Source organism: Podarcis tiliguerta, assembly GCF_965153285.1.
Source record: "Podarcis tiliguerta genome assembly, chromosome: 8".
NCBI lineage: Eukaryota > Metazoa > Chordata > Lepidosauria > Squamata > Lacertidae > Podarcis > Podarcis tiliguerta.
In genome coordinates, this window is record NC_139541.1 from 83,062,071 (window position 1) to 83,079,406 (window position 17,336).

The 17,336-nt window shown below is 51.4% G+C and overlaps 1 protein-coding gene and 1 long non-coding RNA gene across 2 annotated transcripts in view; one reads left to right on the top strand and one right to left on the bottom strand.

Annotated features, from left to right (window-relative positions):
• LOC310684836 overlaps positions 1-7,633 on the bottom strand; it is a 56,660-nt gene extending 49,027 nt beyond the window's left edge. The window contains exon 1 of the long non-coding RNA XR_014514851.1: positions 7,452-7,633. This is a non-coding gene — a long non-coding RNA (uncharacterized lncRNA). The remainder of the gene's footprint in view (positions 1-7,451) is intronic.
• On the top strand, positions 120-17,336 carry RAB4B (RAB4B, member RAS oncogene family). Its single transcript, XM_083456167.1, has 8 exons — positions 120-314; positions 5,509-5,589; positions 6,507-6,621; positions 7,263-7,325; positions 8,401-8,555; positions 10,014-10,109; positions 13,884-14,037; positions 15,050-17,336. The coding sequence occupies exons 1-7, from the start codon at positions 299-301 to the stop codon at positions 13,997-13,999; spliced, it is 642 nt and encodes a 213-aa protein (XP_083312293.1). The 5' UTR covers positions 120-298; the 3' UTR covers positions 14,000-14,037; positions 15,050-17,336.

The window sequence follows — 17,336 nt, forward strand, 5'->3', positions numbered from 1 at the left end:
GGGGCGCTCTCGCTCCAGCAGCGCGCGGGAAAGGGGAGAGAAGGGGCGTGGCTCGGACGGGGCTCGCTTGCGGTTGCTGCGTGACGCTATAAAGCTCCGCCGGAGGAGGAAGACGCTATAAGAGCGCGACAACCCGGAAGCGGCTGGGCGCCGCCATATTGCACGAAGCGCTTTCCAGGCTCCGGGCAGGAAGAAGGAGAGGAAGAAGAAGAAGAGGAGGAAGAAGAAGGCGGAGGAAGGAGGAGAGGAAGGAGGAGAGGAGGGGCCGCCTCCCCCTCAGCTCCCCGCCGGCCCAGCCATGTCCGAGACCTACGGTAAAGAGGCGAGGGAGAGAGCAAAGAGGGTCGGGGGGGGTCTTTCCTGAATAGGTGGGGGGTTTCAAAGGAGGGGGCTTGAGGGGGCAGCAGGACCGGGGGGGGCTGAGGGAGGGGGGAGAAGTTGGGAGTGGGGGGGGTGTAAGGCGGATATTGTCCCCATTGTCATTTCCCTAAATAAGTATATTTAAATCATCACTTAGATTGTGATGGGTTTTTTGGGGTGGGGGGTGGGGTCTTGTGGTGAGGATGGTGGGTGTGTGTGTGGAGAAGCCCCCACTCGTGTGCTACCCCAAAAGGGCTTTTTATGGGGTGGGGGAGGGCGCCGCTTGCCCCCTGGGCGTGTTTTTAATGGGGGGTGTCTTGGTGCAGCAGGGGCGGAGGGTGGTGTTTTTTTGGGGTGTGTGTGTGTCTTGGCCTCCCTTCTGCGGAAGGGAGCTTTTTCTGTGAGGGAGGGGGTCCTTCTGAGCTTAGGGATAAGGCGAGGTGGGTGTGGAGGGTGTCATTGGTTTAGTTTTGTTTCTTTTGCGATGTGTTTTGTGCTCCTGTGCTGAGAAGCGCCCCGTGGTTAAAGAGAGTCAAACGCACCTAATAAATTATTATTATTATTGCTGGAGCAGTTGTTGGGATCTCTACCAGGACAGGGGGGCAGGTATCCATGGGGGGAATATTGTGTTTTTAAAAAAATAAGCTGAATGTTACACATTTTGCATTTCCATAGTCTAAAATGCTCTTTGGGCGGAGGGCGGTATATGAATTCAATAAATAATAATATTTGGGGGGGTGGGCTTATCTTGGGCATGTTGGGGGTTAAAGCAGACCGTTGGCAGTGCTTGGCTTTGGTCTTCTGGGGGAGGCTATTCAAGGGGGCAGGAGAAACAAGGTCCAAGGGCAGCCTCGCATGGCCCAGGTGCCCGCCAGATGTTGTGGGTGCCAACAGCTGTTGTGGCCTGAGCTGACGGGGGTTATAGGGCGAAGCATCAAGGAGGGTGCCAGGTTGAGGTAGGCGATGAAGGGCCATAGCTCAGTGGTACAGAACAGCTGCTTTGCGTGCAGAAGGTCCTGGATTCAATCCCTGGCAGGGCTGAGAGGGACTCCCTGCCTGTAATGCTGGAGAGCCACAGCTGCCAGTCAGTGTAGACAATAGAAAGCCAGTGTGGTGCAGTGGTTAAGAGTGGTGGACTCGTAATCTGGGGAACCGGGTTCGATTCCCCGCTCCTCCACATGCAGCTGCTGGGTGACCTTGGGCCAGTCACACTTCTCTGAAGTCTCTCAGCCCCACTCACCTCACAGAGTGTTTGTTGTGGGGGAGGAAGGGAAAGGAGAATGTTAGCGGCTTTGAGACTCCTTCGGGTAGTGATAAAGCAGGATATCAAATTCAAACTCAAACTCATACTGAGCTCCATGGACCAATGAGCCTGACTCTGTTCAAGGCAGTTTCCTGTGTTTCCCTAAGGCTGGCTTAGAGATTCTTGCATCTGATTCCCTTGGCAACATGGCAGGATAATTTTGCATTTTTCATACCTGACACCCCAAATTGATTCCCTTTGCACCTCCCTCCCACCCTCTTCAAAGAAGGTCGCCCAGTGTCTTGCACCCAGAAGAGGGGCTGGGTCACAGCCAAGAAACAAACCTGAGCAAGACTCCCTTTACGTGGAAGAAGGAGCAAGCTTGCTCTCTGCTACTTGGCAATGGATTCGAGTTACAAGAAAGAAGATTGCGACTCAACATTAGGAAGAACTTCCTGAGAGTGGGAGCCGTTCAACGGAGGAATGGACACCCTTGGGAGGTGGTGGACTCGCCTTCCTTGGAGATTTTTAAGCAGAGGTTGGACCTGTATTGCAGGGGGTTGGAATGGATGACCTTTGGGTGCTTCTTCTGACTCTACGATTCCCTTTCCCCCACCTTTATAAAAGTGAATGTTGTTTTTTTTTGCATTGCATTGCAGCTCAGCAGAATCGCTGCCTGTCTTTGTTTTCCTGTTCTCAGAACATGACTCTGTTGTGAACAGAACTCCAAGTGACGCCGGCTGGGCGGGTCGGAGCAGATTTGTCTCTCCTCGCCTCCCTGCGCTCCTAAATTGAGGGAAGCGGGAAGAGGTGGCTGAGGGTGTAATTATGCCCTTTTCCTATTTGAAATCCTTCACCTCCCCAGTAATGACCCTCATTATGTTCCATTAAGGAGGCTTAGGTGCCTTTTCTTCCCTGCGTGTTTTCGTGTAAAATCAGCCCACAGAAGTCGCACATCCTGGAAAAAACAACCACCATGTTGAGGAAAGAAGCAGTGGCAGCCCACATCACAGCCCTAATTATGATACCCTTACTACCTGCATGGCAGGTGAGCAAGATCCAGCAGCAGCAAAAATTCCCCATGACAGACAATAGGGTTATCTGCCCACCTGGCTCCTCAAAGTAAATGGTATTGGAGTGGGAATGTCTTTTATTTTATTTTTTGCAAAAGTGGTCAGTGCATGGCTGAAACTGGGAATGCTGTAGGAATGAATGGCCTGGCCAAGAACTGGGGATTATGTGTCGTTTAAACACTAACTCATGACAGTTTCTGACCTGACTAATTCAGTGTTTGACGGCAGGAGAGTGGGACAGTCTCCCTCGGAAGGTGGCTGTGGCGGATTCTCCTTCATTGGAAGTTTCTCAATGGCCATCTGTTGGGGATTCTTTAGCTGCGATTCCTGCCTTGCAGGGGGTTGGACTAGATGGCCCTTGGGGTCCCTTCCAACTCTACAGCTCTACAATTCTAGGGCTCCACCTACCTAGAGTCGAGAGATCGATTGGGTATCTGGTTAACATTTTATTCGGGAACAGGTCCCCCTACACCCCTGAAAATGTGGCCTGTTTTGCCTTTGGAGTGGCAATTTTAAGGATAAAAGTTTGTGGGAATTATAAGTTAAATTCTTCAAGGGAGCAGACTCTTATCTGAACAAATGTGTGCTTTTAATAATTATTTTACCTGTATAACGTATTTTATTCTGTTTTATGTATTTTGTTTTGTGATGGCTTTGGCTACACAGATAAATAGTAGCTGTAATTCATAACTGTCTTCCTTGGGAAGGGAATTCATAGCCCTTCCTTGGGAAGACAGTGCTAAAAATACCTCTTAGTGTTGTAACCCTTAAACGAACAAATAAAAACCAGTTGAGGGCTGTACAAAACAGTCCTTTTAAATGTGTGGGAGGGGGTCCCTCCCTCCCCATCCATGGGGGGTTTCTGCCCTGGCTAATGCAGTACCTGAAGAGGTTCTATCGACAGACCCAGCTGTGAAAATGCTGTTTGCTGTGTTTGTCTTTTCAGACCTGAGCCCCCTTGCCTGGTGTCTGGGTGGGAAACAGTGGGTGTGGCATCTATAAGTGTGAAGAGTTTGGATTTGATATCCCGCCTTTCACTCCCCTTCAGGAGTCTCAAAGCGGCTAACATTCTCCTTTCCCTTCCTCCCCCACAACAAACACTCTGTGAGGTGAGTGGGGCTGAGGGACTTCAGAGAAGTGTGACTGGCCCAAGGTCACCCAGCAGCTGCATGTGGAGGAGCGGGGAAGCGAACCTGGTTCACCAGATTACGAGACTACCGCTCTTAACCACTACACCACCACAGATGTTCGTAATCGCTGCCTCTGCATGATGTGGGGCAGGGTGTTCGAATTGTGCAGGTGCCGGAACGACAAATAACTTAATTGCTGCTTGTGAAAGCTGCCCCAGAGCGCCGCTTCTTAATCCTTCAGGGACTGGTGCGCGAATGGAAATACGATGTAGTTGATAGGAGCTTCAGAAACTGGGCCCGTTTCTGGGCCTGTGCCACTGTATTCTGCTCTGGTCAGACCTCACACTGGAGTACTGTGTCCAGTTCTGGGCACCACAGTTCAAGAAGGACACTGACAAACTGGAACGTGTCCAGAGGAGGGCAACCAAAATGGTCAAAGGCCTGGAAGCGATGCCTTATCAGGAACGGCTAAGGGAGCTGGGCATGTTTAGCCTGGAGAAGAGGAGGTTAAGGGGTGATATGATAGCCATGTTCAAATATATAAAAGGATGTCACATAGAGGAGGGAGAAAGGCTGTTTTCTGCTGCTCCAGAGAAGCGGACACGGAGCAATGGATCCAAACTACAAGAAAGAAGATTCCACCTAAACATTAGGAGGAACTTCCTGACAGTAAGAGCTGTTCGACAGTGGAATTTGCTGCCAAGGAGTGTGGTGGAGTCTCCTTCTTTGGAGGTCTTTAAGCAGAGGCTTGACAACCATGTGTCAGGAGTGCTCTGATGGTGTTTCCTGCTTGGCAGGGGGTTGGACTCGATGGCCCCTTGTGGTCTCTTCCAACTCTATGATTCTATGATTGATATGGAACTTGGAGCAAGAATTCTGAGCCCCTTCAGATTGCAGAGCTGCAGCTGTGTCAGTTGTCCCACAGCAAAAACAGGGCAGGAGTTCTTCAGTGCTTCCAAGTATGTCCTGCTTTTTTCAGCAAGAACGCCCCAAGTCCCAGGTGCTGGCGTTCACGAGTGTAAGAGGACTGTGGTGCCCACGGTGCAAGAAGGGGGTTGGATGCAGAGGAGGCGTATAAAGACATTGGCTGAGGACCATTGAAAGGAAAAATGTAATTCCCTCTCTGCAAGGCAGAGAGAAGTGTTGAGTTCTGCCACTCTCTTCTCAGGCATGCCTGTCAGATGGAGCTGAATGTTCTTTGCGGCCCAGCTGGAGAGGACAACGTTTTCTTCTATTCTGGCCGCTGCCTCACGGGGGACAGCTGTGCAACATCAGCTCCCAAAATATTTTCCTAGTAAACAGAGGAGGAAGGCAAAAGGGGAGAGTTAATCTTGGGCTGGGGCTAGCAGCTCTTATCTTAAGCAGTGATGGTGTTGATTTTTCCTGGGAGTGCCTGTGAAGTCAAGTGGTTGCAGAGTGAGACAAAATAGACTCCTGACCTCACAAATGGGGCCTGTGAATTCCTGACTGCTTTTGTGGCTACCATGCGATGGTCTGTGTATCACTGGACGTGGGGTGCCTCTGCTATTGTGTGAGAGGAGGAGGGTTGGTGTCTTGCCATTTTGCCTACGAACTACCTTGGTCGTCTTTGCAGGGACACCACTGGTCTCCTAAGCCTCCTGGCCAGGTCTCTCCCAACCTACATTGATTTTTGAGCCTGTTATTGCCAGGCCACTCTCACTCTCTCTCGTTCTCCTTCCAGATTTCCTCTTCAAATTCCTGGTGATCGGAAGTGCCGGAACAGGGAAGTCTTGCCTCCTCCACCAGTTCATAGAGAACAAATGTAAGTTTATTTTGTGTGTTGCCGCCTTTGCATTCCACCTTTCTAGGCGTGTGCCAGTTTGCAAGGAGTTGGAAACAAAAAGCCGGTATAACAAAACCAACTTTGAAAGCCAAATTAAAATGAAAGCTAGCTCTCTAGATCGGGTTAGAAATGCACACTGGAAGAACACATGAGAACATAAAAAGAACCTTCTAGGTCAGGTTAATGGCTCAAGTTGTCCAGACTCCTCTTCTCACAGGGACCAACCACATGCCTCTTTTGGGAACCAGCAGGCAGGATCCGAGCAGCCCTCTCCCCTCCTGCTGTTTCTAGCAACCGGTAATGAGATTTTTAAAGGATATGATAGAAAGTGCCTGAATAACAGGGGATGGTGGCTGTAAATCTTCTCAGAAAAACACCACTCTGTTTATTTTATTATTGCCCTGCATTTTATTGGAGCACAAGGCAGATTGAGGCAAGGCCATGCACAGAGATGAAAAACGTCATGTTGACAGGGCTGTTTGTAGCTGCTGAGCACTTAAGGCTGGCTTAAAAGATGTGAACAGAGTGAGTCAGAGATGGAAGGTAAAGATCTCTGCCATTTCCTTCCTGTGTTGCAAAAGGCTGCAGAGGAGCAACCTAGAGGCCTCTTTCCTCCCATCGCCGGCCTTGTGCCCTGCACCTGAATCTGACACCTCTCTTTTCCTTCACCCTGACCACATGAGCCGCCTTTTCGGCTGTCCCATCTGCCCCAAATCTGTTCAGCTGAAAGAGAAGAGGCAGGCACCGTTCTCTCCAGGGTTTGGGGACAGGTAACACCTGAATTGCAGTGTTTTACGTGACATGCTAGAAGTTTTATGAAGTTCTTAGGTCTTTCTGTGGCTGAGCCTTCCTGCCCGTTGCTCATTCCGCACCTCCTCCTCTCTGCACTTTTACAGTCAAGCAAGATTCCAACCACACAATAGGGGTGGAATTTGGATCAAAGGTTGTGAACGTCGGTGGCAAAACGGTCAAGCTCCAGATCTGGGACACGGCTGGGCAAGAGCGCTTTAGGTAAGGAGCAGGATCCTCCGTGTCCATATTTCTGGGAATTTATTTGAAATACCCAAGTGTGCATCGCTCCTGAAGCTGCATGATCACCAATCTGCCAAAGACCAGTGGTATTGCTCTCTTCGCCACACCACTAATATTAATAGTAATAATTTTATTATTTATATGCCACCCATCTGACTGGGTTGCTCCAGCCACTCTGGGCAGCTTCCAACAAAATATTAAAACACAAAAAACATCTGCCCGTCGCATTTTGGACCTGCTGAAGTTTTGCAGTCTTCAAGGACAGCCCCATATAGAGTGCTCTGCAGTGATCCAGCCTGCAAGTTGCCAGAGCATGGTGTCCAGGGGTCAAGCCACCTTCGTCAAAAGGGGCTGCAGCTGGCGAACCCTGAGTGCAGGATACGAAGCCCACCCGCTTTGAATAGAAGTTCAAGACCTGTATGGATGAGCAGCGGTTGGGGGTGGGCAGGGGGAGCCCCTGTGTCTTGAGAGGGGGCTTCTGTGGGCTTCTGTCGGCACAGCCCTGTGCGTTTTTGCTCAGAAGCAAGAGTCTCCTCGCCTCCCTGGAAGTCCCTACAGCGCGTGTCTGCATCCTGTCGCTTTTCAGCCCCATCTGAGACCTTCAACTGCTTTCTCTCTAGGTCGGTAACGAGAAGCTATTACCGGGGCGCAGCCGGGGCGCTCCTGGTCTACGACATCACCAGGTATGTGTCTGCAGTGGCCTTCCTTCCTGACTGCCCCCCACCCTCCGCAGCCATTCAGGGAGTTCCACAGCCGAGTGGGGATTCGAACCCTGGTCTCTCCCAGCTCCTAGGTAAAGGTAAAGGGACCCCTGACCATTAGGTCCAGTCGTGGCTGACTCTGGGGTTGCGGCGCTCATCTCGCTTTATTGGTTGAGGGAGCCGGCGTACAGCTTCCGGGTCATGTGGCCAGCATGACTAAGCCGCTTCTGGCGAACCAGAGCAGCGCACGGAAACGCCGTTTACCTTCCTGCCGGAGTGGTACCTATTTATCTACTAGCACTTTGACGTGCTTTTGAACTGCTAGGTTGGCAGGAGCAGGGACCGGTAGCAACGGGAGCTCGCCCCATCACGGGGATTCGAACCGCCAACCTTCTGATCGGCAAGTCCTAGGCTCTGTGGTTTAACCCACAGCGCCACCCGTGTCCCTCTCCTAGGTCCTAGTCCTCATTTAATCCCCAGAGCAACCCTATGCATTGTTAGGAGATGGTGAGAGCGGCAGTGGCTGGCCCACGGTCTCCCCCCGTATAACAACAACAACAACAACAACAACAACAACAACTTTTTATTTACACCCCGCCCTTCCCAGTTCAGAAAACCTGGCTCAGGGTGGCTAACAACAAATTTAAAACACTTAACTGATGCAACAAAAAACCCCAAACATAAAATACAGTATAAAACGTGAATAAAAATAAATTCAGAATTCAAAAATCAATTTAGGGGGGAAATCCATCCAATAAACATTAGATGACCACCAGGGCTAGCTGGCTGAATTAGTCCTACTTGGGCCAGTGAGGAGACCAGGGGAGAATTAGCTGTGGGATCCCAGAGTGGGTAATCTTCATAAAAAGGGGAGAGGGAGGGAAGGAAGGGGAATAAAAAATCAGGCTAAGTTCAAATTGGAATCCAGGCGGAATAGCTCTGTCTTACAGGCCCTAGTCTGATGCACTAACTACTCAGCGCTCTCTTTTTCCTTCTGCCTGCCTGATGGGTGCACTCCTGTCTCCCCCCCCCCCCCAATTTTGGTCCTGTATTGCAGCAGAGAGACGTACAATGCCTTGACCAACTGGCTGACGGACGCCCGGACTCTGGCCAGCCCCAACATAGTCATTATTCTCTGCGGCAACAAGAAGGACCTGGATGCCGACCGGGAAGTCACTTTTCTGGAAGCATCTCGTTTTGCTCAGGAGAATGGTAACATATGCAAGCGGCGGGGGGGGGGGGGTTTGCTGGGGAGGGGCATAATCAACACACCCATGGAGGGAGAAGCCTGTCGATGCCTCTGCTCTGTCCTCCGTGGGCCGAGGCAGCCATGCTTCTGAATCCCAGTTTCTGGAAACCGCAGGAGAGGGCTTGTGTTCGAATCTTGATTGCGGGCTTCCCATTGGAACAGTCTCTCAAAGGACCTGCTAATGGCATTTTCCAATTGTACTGTTGAGAGTGTATTTAACTTATGGTCTGTGTGTGTGGTTTGGGGGCTGCACGGTCAGGGAAAAAACAACGCTGTCCAGGGTTGTAAAGACTGCAGAGAGAATAATTGGGTGCACTCTTCCCACCTTGGATCAAATCTACACTTCCAGGTGTCATAAGAAAGCTGCAGAGATAGCGCAGGATAGTGCGCACCCCGGAAATGATCTCTTTCAGCTTCTGCCTTCTGGAAGACGGTACAGGGTTATAAAGACTAGGACTAGCTGCCTGAGAAACAGTTTCTGTCCAAATGCGATTGTGGTTTTAATCGCGTTAAAAGGAGTCTCTATGGGGGTATATTGTATTTTAAAAATGGGGTATCAAGAGTTTATAGGGAGCTAACCAGGTTGGGATAGCTGGGATAGCAGGCTTGTTGGTTTTGAATGTCTTATGTAGATTTCTTTTTTCAGTTTTGTTGTTCTGTATGGGAGAATGATAATAAAGAGTATCATATCGTATTATTACGTCAGTGCGAGAAAAGGATGCTGGACTAGATGAGCCCTTGGCCCGATACAGCAGCCAGGCTCTTGTTCGGTTCTTATGGAACCTCCTGGTCCAGGGGCAGTCTATCTGGATTCTTGAGGGATATTTGGCCACCGTGAGAGCAGGGTGCCGGACCAGATGAGCCATTAGCCTGATCCAGCAGACTCTTCTCTTGCTTTTAGCTCGCAAGTGGCTCCTTCCCTTCCTCCCCTTCCCCTCCTCACCTGCAGTTGGCTGTTGCAGCCGCTTGATCAGGGCGTACCTTGCTGAGGTGCTGCTGCTGTGCTTCCTTCCTGTGCCGCCTTTGTGTTGGCACCACCAAGGACGGCTGAGCTGTGCCTGGCAAGGGCCTGCTGAAGTGCCGCCGCAGGGCTTGCAGAAGGCAGCTCAGCCTAGATTCCTGCGCCCTCTCAGCTTGTTAATGAGTAACGGCATTTTGTGACTCCTTCTGCAGTGGCTAAGTCTTGAGACATGGAGGCAGAGGGTGGGGGAAGACTTGAGTCCGGGAGACCTGGAGTTTTTAATGCAGTTTTTTTTTAAAAAGCCCTGGTTTTTTGCTCTCATTCTCCCTGGGAAATGCTCCCCTCCCCCTGGATTTGGGAGGAGGATGGGCTGCTTCCTCACACCCTCTTTGCTTCATCTTCCAAGGCTGGGCCAAATTTATAATCTTTATCCTGTGTCTGTTTTTCTTTAACCTGGCAGAGTTAATGTTTCTCGAGACCAGCGCCTTGACCGGGGAGAATGTGGAGGAAGCTTTCTTGAAATGTGCAAGGACCATACTAAACAAAATTGAATCAGGTACCTGTGTTGATTTCTTTTCCCCACCCGACTCCAAATGAAAATGAATGTTGGGCGAAAATGGCTGTGACTTCCAAGGGGTTCATTTTCTCTCTCTCCCTTCGGTTATTTTAAAAATTATTATTAGCGTGTATTTTATTTATAACATAACAAAGTACGATAGCAAATGTCACCATAAAAGAAAAATGGACACCCCGGTATGGCTCCCCTTTATCACATACACAGCCCAACAAGACAATGACAAAAATCCACCGGCATACAAATCAATATGGCTAACCGGACCCAAAACACCCACCCACCCCACTCACACATGAAAACAAAGACCACCACAGCCAACCACAAATGAACAACCACACCCTAGGCCAACCCCAACCTCTCTCACCACCAAAGGAACACAAGTGAACAACACAAACAACGCTGACCCCAAACTCTACATACATTAAACATAATAGAAACACCGCCACCCGACCCCACCCCCTTCCATCTTCCCTCTCTCCACCCCCCTTTCTTTTTTCTTTCTTTTTTCTTTTCTTCTCCCCCTAATGCCTCAGCAAATGAAATGGATTTGTAAAAATGTTACATGGAAAAACAACAACAAGGCATTACACTTCTGTAAAAAAAGAAAATCCTTAATAAAATATCAAGAGAATAAATAAATAAATAAATAAAGGAAAAATAGAAAGTGCTACGCAAAAATTCTAGGGTGAGAGCCTACTCAACAGGCCTGCTCATCGAGGTGCAAGTACCCCGCAGGTCTTACGTGGTTAGTAAAAGAAGGAAGTTCCAGCCAAGTAATTTGAAGCAAAACAGCAGTCAGTAGACCACCATCTTTATTGTTGTGCAGCAGGTTCCCACACAGAGTAAGAACCCCGAACATAGGACACAAGCTCTTTTAAGACCTTTCCCCCCTTCCTATAATACCTTTCCAGAAGCAGCATTGATACATTACTGATATATCATCAACACGTCACAAAGAGGGAGGGTGATACTGAGGTTACCCAAGTTCATCAACTTGCTCCGCTTATCAGATTTAGTCCCAGGCACCGTAAGGGACGCAGGTGGCACTGTGGTCTAAACCACAGAGCCTAGGGCTTGCCAAGCAGAAGGTCGGCGGTTCGAATCCCTGCGACGGGGTGAGCTCCCGTTGCTCAGTCCCTGCTCCTGCCAACCTTGCAGTTCGAAAGCATGTCAAAGTGCAAGTAGATAAATAGGTACTGCTCTGGTGGGAAGGTAAACGGTGTTTCCGTGCGCTGCTCTGGTTTGCCAGAAGCGGCTTAGTCATGGAGGCCACATGACCCGGAAGCTGTACACCAGCTCCCTCGGCCAGTAAAGCGAGATGAGCGCCGCAGCCCCAGAGTCTGCCACGACTGGACCTAATGGTCAGGGGTCCCTTTACCTTTAAGTTTTACTCTTAAGTACCCGCCACCCAAAGAACAATAAAACTATGCATACCCTTGCCCTTCACCCTTCCCAAGGATGGGTTTTGGGAACACCTGGCCTCAGCAAACCCATGTATGGTGCCTGTGTCAATGGTCATTATCCTGGCCTTAGTTAGAGGCTGTGGTGGGGACTTGGGGTTTTGAGGAAGTCGTTTAACTGCCCCCCCCCATTCCTTGCTTTAACAGAAAGGCATATCTATCGAGAGCTAAACATATAGGACAGAATTCCCCTACCAAAATTGAACACAATAAATTAATATTGCAAGGTTCTAAGAAACACAAATTCTTCAGTGCATAATGAAAAGGCTCCATTTCTTAATTAAGAAATCATCTTTTTTTCCTGCCCTCTCTGCTTCTCACCATCTGTGTGAGCTTCACAGCGCATTCTGTGTCCCAGATTTTAGTTCCCCTGTTCTCTCATGGCTGACATATCCTCCCCAATTCTGTCAAATAATAATTCTGACAGACCCTGGGTTAGTTCCCTGTCCTCTTCCTGCACAGTTCCTTTAATATACTGAAATAGGAAAATTCAAGCATCCATGTAGAGCATAGCCAGTTATTGCTTCCATGTCCACTGCTACATCTTCTCAGAATTTCCTGATTTTGGCGACACATCCAGAATGTACATTATATCTCAGAATTTGCCACTTCACACCTCCGGCAAGGCTTTACTGTTTCATATATCCAGTTAAGACATTTAGGCACCATGTTAGGCTCCAAATTTTATTTTAGGGTTGTACTAGCTCTTTGTTTGCAGAACTGCATGCCAAATTCAATTCCAGCTATCTGACGGAATGTCCAAAATCCCTTCCCCTGCTACGTTGGTACTAATTTCTTGCAAGATCTGCCATAGATGCAAAAGAATTTCACTGGGGTTCACCTTGGGTGGAACATCGAGGGCGGCGTTAGAGCGCCACTGTAGCTTGTATTCATAAGGACTTTGGGGCCCCTGGAGATGGGGCTGGGGGCCTGATGCTTCCAGGCTGCCTTTCAGGGTCCCCAGAAGTGCATAGTTGGGGATTCCTTCGAGAGGACTGGCAGGAGAACTGCTTGGTCGCTCTTGACAGGTCTTCTCCTGCAGCTGCAGGGAGAGTTGGGTGCCAGAAGGCGCAGACAAGGCTGGCCTCTCTCTGCCTGTGCTGCCGAAGAAGAAGAGGAGGAGTTTGGATTTGATATCCCGCTTTATCACTACCCGAAGGAGTCTCAAAGCGGCTAACATTCTCCTTTCCCTTCCTCCCCCACAACAAACACCCTGTGAGGTGAGTGGGGCTGAGAGACTTCAGAGAAGTGTGACTGGCCCAAGGTCACCCAGCAGCTGCATGTGGAGGAGCGGGGAAGCGAACCCGGTTCACCAGATTACGAGTCCACCGCTCTTAACCACCACACCATGCTGGCTCTCTGGCCGAGTGTGCAGGAATCCTGCCCAACACAGACATGGAAAGTGCTTCCTTGAGGCACATAGAGCCGAGAACCGGTGATGCCGTAGGAGGAGTTTTATCAGGACCGAACTCTGTCAGACTGGAAGCAAAGCAGCTCCGCTGCAGGGCTTCCAGGCTGCTTAGAATCAGAGAATGGGAGCATTGGAAGGGACCCCAGGGGTCATCTAGTCCAGCCCCCTGGATTGCAGGAATCGCCGCTTTACTAAAGCAGACTTTGTTGGCACGCAACCAAGGAAACAGGGGCAATTGGCAGGCCCCCAGCTAACACCAGCCCACCGGCCGGTGTGCCGGGCAAACTCCAGTCCTTGTGCAGCATGAATCTGTGACCTGAGCTTCAGAAGTGGCAAGAGAGGCTGTGTGGGCATATTTACAAGCAGTTTATTCAGCGTACATCGGGGAAAAAGGAAACATGTCTGCTCTCCTTCGTGTCCAAAGCAAAACGGCTAAAGCAAAAGCTATACACAAATGGAAGTTCCCAGCAAGCTGTGCTGGAGTGTAAACAGGCATGTGACACACAACAATCGTGCCTGTTCCTTAAGGTGGAACGGAATATCCCAACAGACCTTTGGGGTTTTTTCGAGTTTCAGATAGGAGTGGCCCTGCAGAGCCAGGGTTTGGATTCCGTTTGCCAGCCACGGCACAGACGGGGCGTGCCTGGCTTTCTTTTGTCCCCTCTCTGCTGGACAACCAGGGCCTCTGGTGAGCGGCCTTTCAGTTCGGAAAGAAGCCCGTCCTTTGGCTTCCTGCCTGCTCTGGAAGTGCAAAAAAGCATTGCCTGGGGAGGGCTGGGGAGCACCGCTTGGGAATCAGGAATGGTCTGGCTGCGGAAGGGCAGGTGCTACAGTCTGACCCCGAATCGCCCTGGTGACTCTTGCCTCCCCCCCCCCCCCCGCCAGGTGAACTTGACCCGGAGAGGATGGGCTCCGGCATCCAGTACGGGGACGCCTCCCTGCGACAGCTGCGGCAACCGCGAGGGACCCAAACACAGACCCGGCAGCAATGCAACTGTTAGAGCCGGCACCAGAGCATGCCTGGAAACTGCCTTGCAAGGTCAGCTGGGGGGGGGGGGCTGTGGAGGAAGCCCCACTGCAGAGGCTCCTGTCCAGGGTGGGGGTGGAGTGCTCACTCTCACAGGAGGAAATAAAGGTCAACTTACCTGGATGGCTTGAAAAGAGGAGGGGGCAAGTTCCTGGAGGAGGAGAGGGCTATTGATGGCTCTTCTGTTCCTCCATAGTTGGAGGTAGCTATTCTTCTGAATGCCACTAGCTGGAAACCGCAAGAGAAGGGAGAGGCCGCTTGTGCTCGGATCCTGCTTGCGGGATTAGGGGCATCTGGTTAGCCTCTGTGAGAACTGGATGCCGGACTAGACAGGCCACCAGCCTGATCCTGCATTCCAGCTCTTGTTCGGTCCTTGTGGAACCTCCAGGCCCAGAGGCAGTCTATCGCCATTCCCAGGCTCTTAGGGGTATTTGGCTGCAGTGAGAGCCGGATGCTAGACAACGTGGCGCCCTTTTGGCCTGATCCAGCGGGGCTCTTCTCGTGTCCCTTTATATTACTATTATTATTATTAATTTATTATTTATACCCCACCCATCTGGCTGGGTTTCCCCAGCCACTTTGGGCGGCTTCCCGCAAAACACTAAAATACAATAACCTATTAAACATTAAAAGCTTCCCTAAACAGGTCTGCCTTCAGATGTCTTCTAAAAGTTCGGTAGTTATTTTTCTCTTTGACATCTGATGGGAGGGCGTTCCACAGGGCAGGTGCCACCACCGAGAAGGCTCTCTGCCTGGTTTCCTGTAGCTTCACTTTTCACAGGGAGGGAACCGCCAGAAGGCCCTCGGAGCTGGACCTCAGTGTCCGGGCAGAATGATGGGGATGGAGATGCTCCTTCAGGTATTAACTATGTTAACGAGGCACCTGTTACCTGCAGAGAGGAAACTGAGGCAAGTGACTTAGCAGCCAGGCCCTGGAGTGAATCACAGGAAGAGGAGTTGCCTTCCTGGCGCTGCCGTTCCCTGAGCTGCTTCTTCTTCCCTCCCCTCCTTTCTTGTCTCTCAGTGCTGGGACTCTGCCTGCTTTGGACCCAGGGCTGTACGAAGCACTGCCGCCACCGATGCCGCCGCCGCCTCCTCTTCTCCCCGGGACAACCTGCCCTGTTGGCATCCTCGCTCTCCCAAGCCTTCGCCCTCCATCTCTGCGCTGCTGCCGCTGCCTCCTTCCTCCTCGTCTTCCTCCCCTGAAAGAAGCTTTGCAGGAGTTCCGCTGCCAGGCGGGCAACGTACAGGAGACTCTGGCGCCGGTCGGTTGCTTCTCCCTGGCACCGGCCGAGAGCCACTCACTCCTCCTGGCCACCCTGTGACTCTTGGTGGCTTTGAGGTCAGTGGGCTCTGTGCTGACGGCGGCGGCAGGAGGAGGAGATCCACAAAAGAGTCCGAGAAGGGGGGTGTTGGTGTCACTATGGAGATATTTAACTTGCCTTTCCCCCAATCACCTCCCCCTCCCTTCAAGTGAATCTTAACCCCCCTGCCCACCCTTTTGAGGAGAATTTGGCCCGGCTGGAGGCGTTTTGACAGGGCAGAGTGGGGGCCGCCCCCTCTGCGATTCCCTCATAGGAATATTCTGCCTGGGGAGCCAACCCGGACAGACCCTCTTCCTGAGCAGCCTCTATAGGGCTCCCATTCCAAGGTGGGACCCATCTAGAATTTGCACGAGCGTGAGTGTGTATTCCTTTCGCTGCTTTGTGCCCGTTGGAAGGGGCGCCTTCTGTTTCTCCCAAAGCCATGGATTCCTTTGCAGGCCCTCCCCTCGCCCGCTCTCCTCCCTCCAGGGCAAGGGGGGGCAGGCCTGACTGCACAACTCCCGTGTCCCCATCACTTTGCGTGTGAGAAATGTCCTTCCTTGGGGATGTGTGTTTGTGTGTGTGTTTTGCACAAGCGTCACTCTCTCCGCCGGACGCCCTCCGCCGGTCTGAGCGAAGAGTCCACATCTGCAGAGAATGAGCCATAGCTTATGTGTTCATGAACGTGCCCCCCCCCCCCCCGCTGCGATGGGAGGCCGGTCGTGTGTGTGTGTGTGTGTGTGTGTGTGCGCGCCCCCCCCCTTCCCCTTGCTGCTGTTACGACCCTCCCTTTGGGTTGTCGCCTGAGAGTGTCGCCAGAGGCTCCCGTGCTTCAAAACCGGTGACCAGGCACCGCTGCGAAATGCTTGTGAGATTTTCTGGCCCGGGAGCTTAAGGCGAGCCCCGTTCCTCTCTAGCAGCCCTCCCTGCTTTGACTCTGAGTTATTTGGGTCACCCCCCCAGCAGAGCCCCCTTCCTGCAGAAATAAATCCACTTTCCAACCCAGCAGAACTTCCCATCCGGGTCTCAGGTGGGAATGGCTCTGGAAAAGTGCTTTGGGGTGGGCGGGTGTCTGTTGTCTTTTGCAAGAAGGTCTAGGAGCCGGGTATCTCCGCCCCCCCACCCCAATCCTCCCTCCTTTGTAGTGTCTTGTCTTCAAGGGGGGATCCCTTCTCGAAAGACCTTTTCTTATGACTTCCCACCTCTCCTCTGCTCCAGAGAATCTTTCTCTGGATTTCTCTTAACACCCTGGGCTGTTCTGAGTGTCATGGCAGCCCCCAGGCACCAGTGCGACCAGCTTCCAACCAAACCAAGCCAAACCCAGCATGATAACAGGGGAGCCGGGTCTGGGGCCCGTGCACACGCCTTGCCTCTGAGCATGGCTGGAGTTCCGGCCCCCCTCCCTCTGCCTTGCCTTGCTTTACAGACACCTGATATGGCTGGGGGAGCAGTTGCTGGAGTATCAGAGGGGCTTTGAGAGACACCCCTCTTCCACATCCCCTCCATCAGCTGAAAAACTCCTTCAAAAAAATAAAATTCCCAAGAGGGGAGAAGGCAGGCAGGGGGAAGGGTGTGCCAGTGAGAGAGAACTAGTTAGAATTTTCTTTTGCCTTTTTAAAATACCCGCCCCCAAAAGGTATAATGCTTAACTCTGTTATTTATTACTTCTGTGTCGGGGGGGGGGGAGGAAAGCCCTCGTTGCCTCCTGGGGGGTCCCGTCCTCTTTCTGCCCCCATCCCCAAATGCTTCCACACAAACAAATCTATCTCTGTGTCCGATTCCAGGTAGCCCTCCCTCGCGATTCACCCCGAGGTGGGCAGGGAAGGGGGGTTTCTGGGAGTGGAGGGGCTCCTTTTATCAATCAACGGTTACGAAAAAGAGTTTTTGGCCCAGATGTGCTGGTTGATTTCTCTCTCTCCGGTTGCAAACATTCCCTCCAGTTTTAAGGCTGTGAAACTTGATTTCTCCTACATAAAATGTTCTTTCGTTTTGTTTTCTTTTTCCAAA

Bases quoted from the DNA above. Each gene is read 5' to 3' on its own strand.
- RAB4B (XM_083456167.1), top strand. The intron at 5,590-6,506 runs GTAAGTTTATTT...GCACTTTTACAG, and splicing joins CCAGTTCATAGAGAACAAAT to TCAAGCAAGATTCCAACCAC. The intron at 8,556-10,013 runs GTAACATATGCA...TTAACCTGGCAG, and splicing joins TCGTTTTGCTCAGGAGAATG to AGTTAATGTTTCTCGAGACC.